The 17,900-nt window shown below is 39.3% G+C and overlaps 1 protein-coding gene across 1 annotated transcript in view; it reads left to right on the forward strand.

The window, feature by feature from the left end:
* Positions 1–17,900, forward strand: part of lrp1bb (low density lipoprotein receptor-related protein 1Bb) — a 239,276-nt gene that overhangs the window by 144,260 nt on the left and 77,116 nt on the right. Inside the window, exons 24-33 of the mRNA XM_029459353.1 lie at positions 378–623; positions 3,104–3,301; positions 3,978–4,182; positions 8,211–8,375; positions 8,726–8,970; positions 13,132–13,263; positions 13,492–13,719; positions 14,116–14,290; positions 14,600–14,694; positions 17,719–17,868. Of these exons, the coding sequence (XP_029315213.1) occupies positions 378–623; positions 3,104–3,301; positions 3,978–4,182; positions 8,211–8,375; positions 8,726–8,970; positions 13,132–13,263; positions 13,492–13,719; positions 14,116–14,290; positions 14,600–14,694; positions 17,719–17,868 (1,839 nt within the window). The remainder of the gene's footprint in view (positions 1–377; positions 624–3,103; positions 3,302–3,977; positions 4,183–8,210; positions 8,376–8,725; positions 8,971–13,131; positions 13,264–13,491; positions 13,720–14,115; positions 14,291–14,599; positions 14,695–17,718; positions 17,869–17,900) is intronic.

Here is a 17,900-nt window from a genome sequence, read left to right on the forward strand (position 1 = left end):
TTTGACAGGAACGGTGCATAATGTTCTTTTTCCTGTTTGGTTTTTGAAGCAGTGGAGAAAATAACCCCCAGGCAAAACCCAAGAAAATGTGCTGCATGAGGGCGGTCTGATTATATGACACCTTTATCTTCATTAGATTGTAAACACACTCCTCAATCTCAATCTCCGAGTTGAAATATGTCATCCTTGTAACATGATGTTTAAACATAAAACCTTTTAGATTTCATGCAAGTATTGGCCATTAGTGTGTCTGTAAGAGTCAGATATCTTACAGAGCTACCTCACATGCTGTATTATTCAAATACTCTTTTAAATCTTAGCCTCTCTTTCAGTGTCTATACGGTTTCCAAGTATTTGTTTTGCCTTTTTCACCCCAGATATGTGTCTAGTAGCCAGAGGTGGCTGCAGTCACCAGTGCACTGTGGCACCAGGGAAAGGGGTTGTGTGCTTGTGTCCCCCTGGGCTTCACCTGGACTCCAGTAACAAGACGTGTGAGGTGGTGGACTACTGTAGCCGTCACCTGAAGTGCAGCCAGGTGTGTGAGCAGTACAAGACCACGGTGAAGTGCTCCTGTTATCCTGGATGGACGCTCAACCCTGATGGAGACAGCTGTCACAGCACAGGTAACAGAACTTAGCCTTTTTAATTCTAGTTTGTTTTCAGTGACGCTGTTGGCTGCTGGTATAGTATGGGGATGTGGGTCTGCAGTACATTTTATCCACTGGCATACTAGTAACTGGAATGATTGTTAGACTGTATTCATGAACGTGTTGGTGCCTTTAATCAAAAATAAGAGATTTCAGTATCACTTATTAATGCAAGACTCACACCATAGATGAAAGAAAGTGGAAAGAAAAACAAGAAAAGTCAAACTACAGAATTGGAAGGCTCTTGTGGCAGTGCTGAGAAAGTGGAGAGGTAGTCTGAAGAATAGTAATATGTGTTGATTTAGGATACTGTCAGGTCAAATTCAATCAGTTTCAAATCTGAAGAGGCATCTGGGCGATGAGTCCTGTCTGTTTCTATCTTAACTGATGCTGAGTGAGGGAAGCGTGTTCTCCCTTCTCAAACCACCAGAGCTTTGTTTCCTTCGCACAACCTCACCTCAGACCGAATCCCTTACAGACACAAATGTTTTGCCAGCGTAGTATCACATTATAAATTCAAACTTTCCGCTCTCTGTTATTGAATAATGTATTTGATGAGACTGCTCTGTAACTGTATTGAAATACAATAGTTACACACACTTGCTGTTGGCTTGTCACGTTCAGATTTATGGACCTCGTTTTGATTACTTGCTTCTCCATTTCACTGTGAGATTGATGGCAGTTGCAGCTCTAATCTTACATTAACGCAGGGGAAAGAATACACATTTCCTCTCGAAGCCTATCAGGATTTTACCACTTCATCATAAATCAAGTTTTGCATACAACACAAACATTCCAATTTATTCTTGAGTGAGGTATTATTGTATTCTTTGTGAAGTCCCAAGCACCTGCTTTTCCTTTGCACCAGGAATAAAAGATTTGCTAGAAATATTCAATCCAGTAGCAACACAAAAATGTGTCATTGAAGCAAGGACACCATTTTAATTGCATTTTTACAGTTCTGTTCCCTGAAGTATGATTTAGTCGAGAATGCTGTGAAGACTGAAAAGTTTTAGTTGTACAAACATTTTTCAGAAGCGGAAATAATCTTACTGATTGAACTAAACCTCGGTGGGGAAGGCCAGAGAAGTTCAGTATACAAGCAGTGTTGCCAGCTTTAGGACTCTAGATTTAGCGACTTCTTAGAGACCCTGCAAAATGTATTACTCAAAAGAGACCACTTTCAAATGTATCTACTTTTTCAGAAAATGGAAAAATGTAATGTGTTGATTCCCAGAGTGTTTGACAGCAAATTGGTTTGGCAGCAACTGATGCATATTAATGTGCACTACATGGTGGTTTAAACCAGTGAGATATGTTTGAAAGTATGTCCTCTACACAGTGGATAAACAGAGAGAGAGACAGCTTAGTGGAATAGATATATGGATCTAAATTAAGTTCAATTGTTTCAAATCCCCTACAGAATTTACTTGATTTAAACAAACCCAATATATTACATTTCCACCATATTTTGATGGAAAACACATTGCATGTCAGTGACACTTTAGCCCTGCCCTAGTGATGGGAGCATTACTTATTTTGCAATTTTCCCAGCTAATGTTGCAACACAAAGCTAGCAACAGTTCTTTAGTGTCACATAAAAAGATAGAAATAGGCCTTTTTCACAGCAGAACTTATGTCATGGTGGGAAAAGCAAAGGTTTTGCTGATTATATTTTCAATGGCGCTGTTCTATTCAAGTGTTCCTGTAAGCCATAACCGTGAATCAGCACGCAAGACCAAGATCCTGAAGCAGTAAAGTACAACACGTATGTTGGCTTTGTTAAGCTGATATTTAATGTGTCCACCTTTTCAGCACTGAACATGTTGAATAAAGGAGAATGTTTTCTTTATGTTTATTCTGAGTGCACCTATAGACATTAGCTGGTACTGTAGGATGAAGAGGAGTGACTGAAGATTTACTGTAAGGTTTCTGGAGGTGAGCTAGGGGCTGAGGAGGTCATTTAATGTATAAGTAATCCATTCAATTATAAAATGTGGTCTTGTCACTCAAAATGTAAGAGTTCTGGCTCTAACGAGTATCTGTATAGTATATAACGTACAAAGTAAAGCAATATGTATGTGTTATTGTGTGTGTGTGTGTGTGTGTGTGTGTGTGTGTGTGTGTGTGTGTGTGCAAGTTTTCATGGGTGTGCGATCGCACTAGGGCCGAGCAATGTCAATGTTTTCACATGGTGTTTGACGGTAACATTTTTATCAGACAATTTGCCAGAGTTTGATGTGTAGTGGTCATTGATACATTCCAGTAGCATTCCGGTTAAAGAAGAAGAGGGCCGTCACACCTCACTAGCTAACACTTTCTCACAATGTCCAATACTGTACATGTTGTCACACATTGTCGACTGACTATTTACTCCAAACTACACTCAGCCCTAGATAAAAAAAAATAGAATGGAAAAAATACTGTGGTGGTTTAATTTCTCTCTCCTTGGCCAGATCCCTTTGAGGCGTTCATCATTTTCTCAATCCGGCACGAGATAAGACGAATAGACCTTCACAAGCGGGACTACAGCCTGCTGGTGCCGGGGCTGAGGAACACCATTGCGCTAGACTTCCACTTTAATCATAGCCTCCTTTACTGGACAGATGTGGTGGAGGATAAGATCTACAGAGGAAGGCTCTCAGAGTCTGGCGGTATGCGCATACACGAATACAAACACCCACGTGCACAAACATTTGCTATCTAAACTGTTTTGATGTATTGGCTAAAGAGAGTCATGTCATCTGTGCTCCAGCAGCTGTAATGGAAGTGTGAGACACTGCCGATGATAGTGCTCTGTTTTACAATACTGCCGTTACACATACTTAGGTCTGATGCAGTCAGATATTTTCTCTCCCTGCAAATTTATCTCTGGTTGTCGGAAGATGAAAAATACTGCAGGACCAGAAGTCTTGAGCTGTTGTAATACAGTATCTCCCCCTCATACAATGATGAATCAGAACTTCTCCTTCCTTCTGTATTTTTGTGGGTGGCAGTACATTCATTGGGTACAATTGCTTTTATTTCCCTCTGCGGAGACGGAGCAATCACTTCTAAGATGTTCCTATTCCACCCTTTTGGGAAGCACACATAAGAGCCTCAGCATCTGAGACTAATTGTAAACAGCTAGAATATAAATATGGTGGGACAACCCTTTTAACATGCTTAATGGAACCCTGTAGAAAGCAATCTTCTTTATATGCAATAAGTATCGACTTTTGCTTTGAGAAGGTTTACCTAAACACTGTATAGAGACACCAACACCAATGCTGCCCCAATGCTACATACGTACATAGTCATGCTATCGTGTTGTTGATGGTGTTGTTTCAGGGGTGACAGGCATTGAGGTGGTCGTGCAGCACGGTCTGGCCACCCCAGAGGGCCTGGCTGTGGACTGGATTACGGGGAAACTGTACTGGATTGACAGCAATCTGGACCAGATAGAGGTGGCCAAGCTGAACGGAGATATGCGCACCACACTGATTGCGGGAGGCATGGAGCATCCACGGGCCATCGCTCTCGACCCAGGGCAGGGGTATGTTACGCACGAACTCACACATACAGATCCTGCTGCTAGCTGTGCTATCCATCAGGCACTGAGATTATTGGAATAGAGTAAAATGACGACCTCCTTGTATTTCTTACTTCTGCATCTGCCTTGATGTATGAAGATGTCTGCTGTGTTAAGGTCCATTAAGGCAGCAGATATACAGTACATCAATAACAGTGCTGTGTGCTCCATTCTAGTAATGACAACTGATGTAGCTAATACCCCCCCAATCATTGCTCTCGCTTTATACGCTCTACTGCCCTTTCACTCTTGTAGCCCTTGGGATTGTCTTTCTTCAAAACATTTAATGCAAGACCTTCAAATAAATTGCCCAAAATATGCTTTTTTTCTTATTTGTGCATCATTCCCTCTGGGGCTTTTCAAGAATCATGGCTTTTCAAGAATCATGGTTGTTTATCCTGCTGAGATGTGAGATGAGAGTGTTTGTAGACTGATGTTTGGCTCTGAAATGACATCCTTTACTTTGCCCAGTCAGTAAGCAACACTTGAAAACATCTATTACATTAATTACACTTTCTTTTTCTTGGTATAACAAGTGTTATGATAAGCTTTTAATTTGTTAAATGAGGTTGTTGGATGACGTCACACCGGGTGTAACAGGCTTGTTATTAGCCTCTGATGGAGCACACCTCGGAGGCTTTGATAGTGTATGTTGTTTTGGAACTTTGCCATCCTTTTGAAATAAAACTGAATTAAAGAGGAAATGCTGACGAGGGACAAAGAGGGAAGTCTTTCCATCAGAGGCATGGCTCTTAGGTTGCAGGTATCTACGCTTGTTTGACACAACATACATGCTTGTCATGTTATAATGCCACTTTTTATGGTTATCATGTCACACCAACTTATTTATTTCATTACAATAAGAGACATATGTTATAAGCATTGTATGTGTGCATGCGTGTGGCATGTCTGTATGTGTGTTGTTGTGTTTTTCTTACTTTTTAATCAGTTAATGCAAATAACTGAGCAGTGAAAGGTTTTATAGAGTCTTGTGGGAAGCACATTAAAATGCATCATAATTTATTTGTTTTGTAGTTAACTGAAAATAAACAGTTGGGAGTATTTAACTGTTGACATGGCCTTCAATTTGTGCAATATTTAATGCCTTAATGTCTTGTGTAGGGATACATTTTTATTTCAGTGTTAATCAGTTTTTCCGTGGCGTGTTAAATCTGTTTTGGTTTCCGATCACAGATAGTTCCGGACCGAAAGTGCTTTAGTGCAGCTTTAGGATCGTAGGTGTGGGGACAGATGTGCTGAGGGTGATGGAAGCAACTCTGAATAAATGATTAGTACAACTTATCTTTAGGTGCTTTGTTGTATTCTGTTATGGCTGTGTATAACAATGGAAATGGCAGGCTTTCATACATCACATGAACATGGATCAGGACACTGTCTCACACTTTTTCTTTCGGTAATCTCGGTCGAGTTAAATTGGTCTTTACTGAATCATCATTTCTTCATGTGAGCACAGAGCAGCCATTGATCCACTTGTACAAGACCCAGATAAAACAAAAGTGCAGCAAAAGCACTCAGCATTGATGATTTATGAGGCAGGTAGATGAGACAGACATGATTAACTTGTAGCAAGTTTAAATATTATTTTTATAATAAATATAATTAAGATTTTTTATTATATCGTAGCATCCCAAGGTAGGCATGTAAGGACTCAATTAGGTACGTTTTAATATTGCATTTTCCCAGAGGTTGATTTACTTAGATTTACTGGGCAATAGGTGTACCTTTGCACTGTGTTTATTTATTTATTTTCTTCAGTTTCTTTCTTTCTTTCTTTTTGTGTTCTTACTTGTACAACTCTGTCCGCATACTTTCTTGAGGTTTCTTTTGTAGAATAGAGTGAATAGAATTAGAAGGCTTTTTGAGATAATAATTGTTGCCTAGCACCAACAGCTGTAAGTCAGATAATTTAGTTCTACAAGGAGAGAAACAGATTAAAAAAATGTAAGGACGTCTGATTGGGGTAGACAAAAAGCACTCACCCACCAATGCAGAGATCCAGGTTCACTTCCCAGCAGCTATGAACTCCGTCTTGGCCAGGTGCTGACAGCAGCGTTTGAAAGGGAAAACAGGTGATGAAGCTGGTGAAGAATCATGTCCATGTCACTGCACTGTGTCTCCTCTGGGTGGAGAAGGGTTCTGGGTGGAATAGCAAGGGCTTTTATGTAGCTGAACGTACATTAGACTCGCATTGTCATTGCACTTGCTAGTGATCGTAAACTGTAAACAGTGCCTGACAATGTACATGTTTATGTATGTATTATGTAATTGGGTAATACAGGCATGCACTGAACAGTGTGTCAACATGTTTTTCTTTGATATTATTTGAGGAAATGCCAAATATTTATTTTAAAGCACAGGCTTTTTCCATAAACTGTATAGAATAAGGACTTAGTCTCAGAGACGTCACCTATAGGTTTCTGAAGAGCCGTCGTGGAGCTCAAACTTGATGGCTCCGGCCGTCACCATCTTCGCTGTGATGACACCGCATAACTCCCGGCTAATAACAAATGGGCAAAGATGTGGACGTCACTCAAAGTGACCATGACCTTAATTGTGTACTACTTCAAGCCTAATATAACTTAAAGAGACCAAAACTGTTTTTGTACCAGGCTCTAAACATGTTTATTTCTGCTGTTAAGTTGGGTATCTTAACATGAGGGTGTATGGGGATTGACTCACTTGTGGCGTCTTGCTGCCCTGCTCCTCTTTTGATGTAAGTTGTCATCATAACAACATGTTTATTGACTATGACAAAGTGTATTGCTGTCTTAAAAAAATCATGGAACATTTCGGTCCATCCAGGTACTTTGTATACATATTTGTTAAAGATAAAAAAACAAAAAACATTAGTAGAGTCATTTTATCAGAGAGTAATGACAAAGGAATGATCTATTAATTGAAACAACTAGTTTTCTATTTAGCTGAGTGCTGGAAACACAGTTGGAAGATTGTATCCTATTTTTTTCCTATTTACAGAATTGACATGTTTTTAGATGATATCCTGTCGTAAAACGTACACACAAATGTTAATACATTTCACTGTTGTAGATGTGTTGCTAGTAGTTTGTATTAGGTACTTAGTGTAGATGCATCTGAGAAGTCGCCAGAGCTCGTATACTGTGGCCAGTATATTTCAGATTAAGGCAAAATCCAGACATTCCTAAAATCAATTTAACACTCTTAAGAAATGAGTAATCTGCTCATGCACTCTCCCCTATAGTACTCTTTCACATTTGTGAGGATGACTACATTTCATGGTTGTACAGAGTAGGATTAATGGGTGCTTTTGGTGCCTAAAGGCGCATTTCCATTCCAGGGCAATAATTCTAATCTAATTACTTGAATCCACTTAAAGGAGTGGTCATTGATCAGCGAAGCCATATCAAGTGAATAAGGCTATTGATCTGGACAAGGATATTTCTTCCTAACACTGTTTCGTTGTCGTCAGTATGTGATTTAAGCTTGAGCACCCATTTTCTCCTTCATTCTAACTGACTTTGTGGACCAAGGCAGGACAGAGGCGATGTTGCTGAGTCGAAGTAGGACTCAGGATACTGCCGATGCTCCCATCAATGTTCATTTTCAGGCCTCATTGAGCTGTGAAAAGTCATAATAAAACAGATGGTCTCCCATTTCAAGGCATGTCGCAGATGTTGAGGGTTACACTGGATCACTGGTGCTGTTCTTGGACAGTCATCACTGCCACTGTGTATGTTAATGCATACAGTTACAACATTATTGCATAGGTAATCGCTGGGTTTTATATTAGCATTGGCAAGAACAAAAGGTGGAGGAATTGCTCTAGGATAATAAGGTCTAACAGCCCTTTTTAGTGGATCTATGAAAGAATAAACATTGTGCATTGTGCATATTTTCCTCGGGATCAATAATCTATCTATCTATCTATCTATCTATATGTTTGCTTGTCTAATGATCAATGCTAAGTGTTGTCTTTGGGTTTCTACTCCAAGGATCCTCTTCTGGACAGACTGGGATGCTACTTTCCCCCGAATCGAGGCTGCATCAATGAGTGGAGGAGGTCGACACATTGTTTTCAAGGATATGGAAATCGGCGCCTGGCCAAATGGGCTGACTCTGGATCATTTGGAAAAGAGGATTGTTTGGACAGATGCACGGTATACATTAGAGTTTCACTGTTGTGTGCAAAAGTATTCACACCTTTCACAACTTTCAATACATGTGTATGACATTATAGACTGCAAAGGATTCCCCAGTCCCTGCGTAATAATTTAACTTGAAGCTCCATTCTTCCAGTTTGCATTAAATAATGGAGGACATGTAATATTTAGAGATCTTAGTACAATGTCCATTTTTGGTTTTAAGTGGGTCTTGAACTATTTAATAGTTCCATCTGTGGACTAGTGGGTTACTATTTTATCTGCCTACTTCTACTGTTCCCTTTCAATGCATTTGAAGAGCAGTTTAAACTTTGATACGGCCCTTTGTGTCGGTCTCTTTTGAACAGCTCCGACGCCATTTTCTCGGCACTCTATGATGGAAGTGGGGTCATAGAGATTCTCAGGGGCCACGAATACCTGTCCCATCCCTTTGCTGTGTCTCTCTTTGGAGGCAACGTCTACTGGACGGACTGGAGGACGAACACTTTAGCGAGAGCCAATAAGTGGACTGGGCGAAATGTCACAGTCATCCAGAAGACGAGTGCTCAGCCTTTTGACTTGCAGATCTTCCACCCCAGCAGGCAGCCACAAGGTGAGGACAGTTTGATGAAGAGGGACATTTCTTACCTGGAACCAGGTTTATATATAATTTGTCAAGTTTGCCCTTCTAGGTTATGCGCTCAGGGACATTTAACCCTTTAAGCACTGCCATCAATGCAAGCTTTGAAGTGGGGTTTGTTACCTTATTTAACATGACAACTAGTTTTAATTGTACATTGTTTGAAAGCACAAAGCCTCATAACTATATGTTGTAAAAAACATTTTTTAATATTGTAATATCAATTTCTTATTTCTTAAAATGAGTTCATTGAAAACAGATAGGTAATTTGAAACATTTTCACCATATTTGTGCCACATTTTTCAAATGTTTCCAAATTTTGTTCAACATCATTTAGACAAATGCTGACTGCCAGTTTGTACATTCCAAACAATTACCACTCAAAAGAGACCAGGATCATAACTGCAACTAAAATGGTTTAAGAACAAAGAACATTTCACTTTAGATATGTCATATTCACGCAAAAAAGGGGTGCTTATCAGAGATTAAAGCTCAAACTCATCACATCCTATCATAATACAATGTAAAGGCATTTATCACGACTCTGGCTTTAATCCTCCAGTAATACTGGATGTTGACTGAGGATACATAATCTTTTAAAACACAATTCAATTTCATGTTTCGAAAGGGGAAAAAAATAATATAATTAATTCCAGCTTCTGCCTCTGCCTTCATTTGGCCTGTCAATCATTAAGCATGTCTCTGCATGAAAAAGGTACTCATGCAGATAATTAGCTAGTTTGAGTTAATGCTATCCCTGAATGTGTTTTTCTCACTATTCGAATTATTCTAATTGGCTCATACCGCTATATTAATGCTTTTTATTTAATTTAATTTTTTACCCAACGTGAATAAAGACGCCTACAGAATGAGAAGCACATCTGCCAATGAATAACTGAGGCATATCCAAAAAATACATTAGTAATGGTAGTAATGGTAGGTAATAATGTGTTTATGTTACAGCAAATATATGGAATAGTTCATTATTATTGTGAACAATTTATTTTCAGTAAATGCTTCTGAATCTGTGTATGTCACAGTGGAATAGGTGATCAATTTTTTGGGAGGCCAAGTAAACCAAGATTCTGAGCACGAAAGTGGTGAAGTGATGCTCCGTCTGACAGAAGGCCTACATATGTAAGCCAGTTTGCAAGACATATTGCCCAGCTCAAATTAATGACATGTGATCCGTTTTCAATTTACTTTATTGGGTTTTTTCCCACGTAAATACGTTGTTTTAAAAATAGATTTCTGATTGATTTCTAAAGTAGAACTCCCAAAACAAATACTGGATTTACATTTAGTCCATGCGTGCCAAGACTGCCTGATTGATGGATCAGTTTTTTTTTTTAGCATTGCCAAGTTTCAAATGTATCCGCCTTAGCTTTCTTCATAAGCCACCATTCTTAAACAGCCGCTATTACGGTGGTAATCGGGTTTGCATCTATTCAGTGTTTTCTCTGCTTCTCCAGTGTGTCCCAAGTTAATTTGCTTGTTTCCTTCCTGTATCTGCGTTCTCATGACTGTTCACCATAGATAAGTGTGAGCAAATAAGACTGCTTTTCCAAAGAAGACAGTAAGCGTGCTTAATCCTATTTAAAAAAGAAAAAGAAAAGCTCAACAGGGGGTGTGGGTGTGTAGGGGAACTAGAGATGCCTAGAGATGTGATGCTCTACTAGAGCACGCACATCTGGACCAGAGAAAAAGAAGAGTAAGGATGGATGAACAAGGGAGGAGTGAACACCAAAATGCAGCTGGTCTGAGTTATTCAGCAGGTGCCACAGTGTAGCTCCACTGGAGGCATAAACAGCCTGTAAATACATTAGTGTCACTTTAAAGGCAAGGCTGTGCTTTTACACTAGAATGGCTAACAAGCGTTTTCAAATGAGGAGGCACATTGTGAGTCCTCAGGTCTCACAGTTATAACAGATAATTGGCTGATTACAGACAGAGCATCACAAAGAAACCTACATGTTTATATGTTACACCTTTTATAAACAACAAAAAGAAGAGGAAATTACTTTTTCAGATCTTTTGACTAATAAGATAACATAATATCAATCCCATAGACGATAATGGCTGTGATAGGCTCGCTAGCGTCGGTGTTGGCCGTTCTCTTCTCACGATGTCTATCTTTTATTGAAAAGTTTGTCTTGAAAATGGCGTTGTAATTATATCTGCGACCAAATCGATCTCTTCTCCTCCTTCAGCCATTGTGGGTTGAAAAAAAACAGCTTGTAGAAATCTACACAAATTAGCTCGTTCAAAGTTTGCTAGCTCTGCATAGCTCTGCCTCTCAATAGTGCGTATCCAATCAAAAGACTTGGACGTGCTGACGTTATCGTACGCCTGCTAGCTGGCCCCGGTGTCCCAACTCGAAATCTGATTGGTTAACGCCACAGTTTTGTTTCCGTTCACTTTAAGCTACAGGCGCCCGCACTGTTGATTCTGAAGGCCTAAGGGCAGATTTCTTGGACCCTGGCAACACATCATGGCTGAAATATGGTTGGATAAAAGCTCTAACATAAAGGCCAGCCCTCCAAATCTCGATCTGAGGCTGGAAGCAGCGCAACCAAGAGGAAAGCTATGAAATGAAGAGAATAGACTACGGGGAATAATTTAATACATATTTGTGGAAAAAAAATATAAAAATCAAATGTATACTCTGATGATGTTTAGGCCAGCAGAGAAGGCCTTGCTGGCCCTGACGGCCCACCACTGATCCAGTCCCCTTAAGGAAATGAGGGCTGTGAATCAGGATAGTTCAGTTGGATCTTTTCCCATACATCATATTTGTTATTCTCAATGTGTGCAAAGCTTTACGTAAGCAATGTATGTGTGTATGCCATCAGACACATTTTAATTTTGTAAGCAGTATTATAATGACACATATAAGAAACTTTGAAATAAATAAGCCCAACAAATCTACATCTCTCAGTAGAAAGAAGCACACTAAATTGTATCAGCACTACATTGGGCATTCCCTGAATATGACTTCTTTATGCCACCATTTTCACTGCCTTAGCATAGTTGTTTGGGCTCATTTCTTCAGTTATGTGTTGCAACTACATATGACAGTTTAGTGCAAACAAACACCTTGGCTCTCTTGTTGCTGCCTGTCATCCCTCAAGAGCATGATTCAGGTGAATGCAGCGCTGTTCAGTTGTCTCCCTATTAGCATACGGAGTCAGCTGGGTGCTGTTTCAGGCTCGCAGAGATAGTTAGATTTTTTTTGTCTTCAATATGCCACATTTGTGATGAAATGGGGCTCTCCAACATTTTGCTGAAGGATTCCGGGAAATGAACTTTGAATGAGCTTTTTTGATATGAATCATCCACGGTAGATGGATAAACTGATGTGTTTGATGCATGCAATGGGCTTTGCAGCATGATGGGAAATAATTGAAATGTGGGTTATTTTCTTTAGTTTTGCTAATATGATTTATTTTGAATAGGGTAGAGTAATACATTCATAAAAAGGGACTATTTTAGATGCTCTTTAGTGTAGGATTGTTCCTACACGACCACTGTTCAGGTGAAAGCTGTTGAAATTCATCTTGCTGTGCTTGTGTGGTAGAAACTGTCAGCAGCTTAGAGTCTTAAAGTGGATATTCTGCTTCCGTACAGTAACAGGGTAACTGAGATAATTCATGAGAAGTGACAAAAAATAAACAACAGAATCTATCTTCTATATTTTATAATTTATTTCCACGTCTCTTAACCATCAACAAGAGACCAACCTAAAAACCCACTTACATGAGTGGAGATGAATAAAACTCAGCATAACTGTTCCAAACCCAACATTTTCTCTTTATGCTTAAAAAGAGGCCCTCTGAAACATACAACATAGTCTGCGCCATTTTTTTTATAAATTAATAACAGGGTTTTCATGTTTCTTTTCAGAACTGTCATGCTTTCAAGTTGTTTTTTTGCTATTATATGGCAATATCAATATTATGATTATAGAAAATTTCAGCAATTATTTTATTTTCTCTATTTCAAAGTATGCACAGTATGCTGCCAGTGGCACAATCACAAGGCAGTTTGCTCTATTCACATCCAGGATTTATTCTGGCCTAGCTCTTTGATTGCCATCTCAATTTGTCATGTTCCTCTTTCCTGTCTTTACATCAGCCTCTAACCCATGTGAGGAGAATGATGGACGTGGTCCCTGTTCACATCTGTGTCTCATCAATTACAACCGCACTGCGTCTTGCACCTGTCCACACCTTATGAAGCTTTCACCCAATAAACAATCCTGCTTTGGTGAGTGAAAACACCTTTCTCATTTTTCATGCTTTCTCCTTATGTGTTCAGAGTAAAACCATATGATACTACTAAAGAACAGGACAGGTGTTGTGTTAAACATATGACTTTCCTTTTGATTGACGGCAACTTTTAATCAGTTATTATCACACTCTCACCTGGATCTGACAGAGAAGTTCAGCAAAGTCACACTTTCTCCAATGATTGATTACTTAATCCTCTCCCCAGTGTTGAAAAGGTTCCTCCTGTATGTGCGGCGGTCTGAAATCCGCGGCGTGGACATCGACAACCCATATATGAATGTCATGACTGCGCTCACGGTGCCAGACATTGATGATGTCACAATGGTGGACTATGATGCCCAGGAGGAGAGGATCTACTGGGCTGACATCAAAACACAAACCATCAAACGGTCTTTCATCAATGGCACCCAGCTGGAGACCATCATTTCTGCAGGTGGGTGCATTCCAGACATCCATGCTAAATACAAAGTCGATGCTTGCGTGCGGTATTTACTACAGTGTATGTGTGTAAAAACTTATATTGATTAGTTGGTATGAGCATAATCTTGTTGCAAGAGTGGAATGCAATACTGTATGGAAAGACGATTTCCTCAGAGTTTCTTCTTGGATCATTGAGTAGTAGTTACTAACTATACTATATCAATTTATAACTAAATGTAATTAATTGTAATATGCAATCGCTTTTGCAAGGTGCAACAAATGTAAGTAAAAGTACAGTATATTAATTTGTTTCTTAATTTAGCTTATGTTAGATGTAGCCTGAGCTTATTTACATTACAGTTTTGTGAAGCAGCCAGGAGTGACCGTTTGTTCATGCTCTCCTTGACAGACATAGTGAACTGCCGCGGTCTGGCTTTAGACTGGCTCTCCAGGAACTTATACTGGCTCAGCTCTGAAAATGACGAGTCACAAATCAATGTGGCTCGCTTTGATGGCTCCCTGAAGACCTCCATCATCCATGGCATTGATAAGCCAAGGTGCCTTGTAGTGCACCCCACCAAGGGGTAAGTAGATTAGAGCAGTGTGTGCACTTCATCAGTACCTCACCTTCAATGCATAATATTAGAAAATCTGACTACAGACCTCATCTGTACGAGTGATCAAAGCCTCGTTGTTGTAAAGAGAAACACGTTTTATGTGCTTGAAACGTTTGTGCAGATCTTTACAAGGTCGACAGGTGGAACAAAATCTATTGGCTGACGTTCAATGTTCAATTAATTACAACGTGACATTCATTGACTATGTTTTTGAACCTTATTATATGTTGTGCCTAACTAGACAACTCACTATTCACCTCACACCTTCCCACACAGAAAGATCTATTGGACAGATGGCAACACCATTAACATGGCCAACATGGACGGGAGTAACAGCAAGGTCCTCCACCAGAATCAGAGGGATCCTGTAGGTCAGTATGAGAGATTTAGATAGCATACTGAGTTCGACCTCCTATTCAGCTGGACCTCAAATGGGACCAAGTCAATAAGAACGTTTTTTCTTTAATCTGTTAAATGACATTTATTTTCAAATTCTGTCTTTTCAGTTTACATAAACTAAATATGTTTATATTGTCCACTCTATTATCCAAGTGCACTTGATTTGTTTGATTATTTGGCTCCAGTCTGGAAGAACCCCCTTCTAGAACAAACATTTAATTACCACAAAACAAGACAAGAATTGAGGGAATGTGTCTGTATTATTTGATTATGGATTCAATTTATGGTAATTTAATTAAATTACATTTTCCAACATCAACATCTGTGCTGCTGCATGCATCACTTTGCATATATGTTCACTTCATTCCAAATTCATTCGAAGTAATTCCCCTATTTGAACCTTGATTTGACAAAGATAACCTGATAAAGGTGTTTACATGAAAGTTAAAGTAATCTCAGTTTGCATGAATCTGTTTATAATCAATCTATTTCAATGCATGTATAGGCGCATACTGTTACAAATAGAATCAGTAATGTTTGTACCTTTTGAGATGTTTTCTGTTTCGACAATGTTAACAGGAATCAGACAGAACACCTCCTCGTTGATGTTATCTCAAAAGGCAACAACTTTTTTTGACACCGATACAAACACAAAAACAGGACTGAACTGGAAAAAACCTATTTCCTGTGTTCAATTGTTTCCTTTACTAATTGATTCCTGAAAGAAATCATTTACTTTTATATAATTTTCAGCAAAAAATACTATTTTTGTTGCCGCTGATAGTGTTCTTGTGTTAAAGCCAACATCAGACATCAGTGCGCCATACAACTTCCAGGGTTGATGGATAGGTGCTTCTTTATCTACGGATGCTCTTATGGCTTCTGTACAGTGTGTGTTCTTCCAGTGGGAGTTCATTTCATGGATTGATATACAAGATTATGGTGCAATTTGTGCCCCAGTGGTCCATGAACCAGTCCTGGACTAATCTTGTACTCCAACAGAAACAATTATCACAATAGAAAGTATATCACTTGGGGGAACAAGATAGCTATGAATGAATGAAGCTGGTTTGCTATATGCTCTCCTCAATACATCAACCTGTAGGTATAGAGGGACACAATTCGCCATGGCACATTGTCATAACCAAAGTTGGTGGTTGTACCCCACAATTGCTTTGTAATGGAAATGGCTTTACTTGTAAATGCAGATTGCTCAAGCCCAGTGTATCCCTCTTCCATCTGCCAAGGGCTGCCTTCCACAATGCATGATGAGTTCTTGTGTTCTGCTTCACTTATTGTACATACTTGAGATTGAAAAGCTGAACAACCCTACAGCAATGCTCAACCCCGCCCTCCTGGCTCCAACCATTTTGTCTCTCTCATTGACAGGTTGGATCATCTTTTAAAGGCAAATGTGTACGTGGAGGTTCTGTAGTTTGTTTAGTTTGTAGGGACATATGAGCAAATAGAAGTTGAATGTGCACTTCTTCTGAAAAAGTAGGCTTTCGATTTTTCTCTTCACTGATTATTCTGCATTTAATATTTTGTTCCTGAAATAAGGAATTCAATTGTTGATAAAGGCAAATTAAAACATAAATACATTTTATTTTCACATTTACTCAAACTAAAGAAAAGAGGGTCAAAAAGAGGAAGCAGCTATGTAAAAAATACTTTACAGAAGATATCTAGAATCAGCCTGGTGTCCAAATGGCAGTGTGAAATGTGCAGAAGTGAGGTACTGGAAAGGATTCATTGAGCAGTGGTAGTGGCTGTCCTCTGCTGTGATGCACTGACCGGACGGAAAGTGTTTGAATGTAAGATTTTTGTGTTGATGTGTCATTGAATTTTTGGGGCCTGCCACCAGCATCTTTATCCGAGAATATTCTGGGGAATAGGGTAAATGTCCAGAATGATATCTTATAGTGAGGCTTTTTAGGGAACATAGTTCTTCTTGCTGATATGATTGTTAAATTTGTACATAGTAATCTTGCTTAGCATGCACAACACTGATTCCTTCTTAGATCAGTATCGGCATAACTCATGCCTTATCTTTAACCATTTTCTAAATGCTCATAAGACTAATATTTCTATTATTATACTCTCCTACTTTTTGAGCGTAAACTCTACGCGTGCTAAAGTGAGCAATTGCAGCTCGATTTAGCAAGAACAAGCAGCTGGTCTTCATTTCAAGTAGCTGTTGTCACCCAGCTCAAGGTTAGACTCCCTCTTTGTCACACAAACAGCTCCATTGTCTTCACTGGAGTTCTTCATTCTCCTCAGCTTGTCAACAATACAGATAGCAGGGCACACCCATATTTCACTGGCTTCGTTTATGATTATGAGGTAGACCTGGGGACAAGCGTAAATTAATGACGCATTGTGACTGTGAATCTGCCAGACATACTGTAAATCCAACACATGGTGGGAGACAGTGAGTTGTCCACGGGTCCACAATTGAAATTGCTTTCATTTTCCATCGTTCACAGTGGTATTCTATAAAAAGCGATCATGTTAGCCAGGAAATGGATTTAAAAGCAGTCAGTATCACTCTTGTTCATCTTTCATGCCAGCTGGAGCTCTTATAAACAGATCCCCCACAAATATGTGCCAGTGAACACATAAACCTTTCTATTAGCGGCCCTCAATAACCAAATGCAAATAAACTAAAGTATATAAATGATGAGGGAATGCAGTTACTGCCACAAGACTGTCGAAGTATAGTCAAAAGGAAACTTATATTTCTGATGCATATTTAATTAATCTTTTTTTTGACTGTAATGTCTCAAATGATAATATTTTAATGATACTCTAATATTTGTTCATGTTAAAATGTTACATGTTAATGCTAATTTACTCTTTTTCAACAGCATATTTACCATTTTATTTTGTTATCAATTTATTAAGTATTTTATATGACTGCTTTATTGCTCGTGTTCCTAGCGAATCCTAGCATATTGAGTGCTAACCTGCTGTCCTCTCTTCACTTGACCTCTCAGGTCTCTCAATAGACTACACTGCCAACAAGCTGTACTGGATAAGCTCGACCAATGGCACTATCAACAGGTGCAATCTGGACGGCAATGGGCTGGAAGTGCTGGAGACTCTAAAGAGGGAGTTAGCCAAAGGCACAGCTCTGGCTGTGATGGGTGAGTGGAGCTTGTCACGAGTGCATCAGATT

Source organism: Cottoperca gobio, chromosome 21 (genome assembly GCF_900634415.1).
Source record: "Cottoperca gobio chromosome 21, fCotGob3.1, whole genome shotgun sequence".
NCBI lineage: Eukaryota > Metazoa > Chordata > Actinopteri > Perciformes > Bovichtidae > Cottoperca > Cottoperca gobio.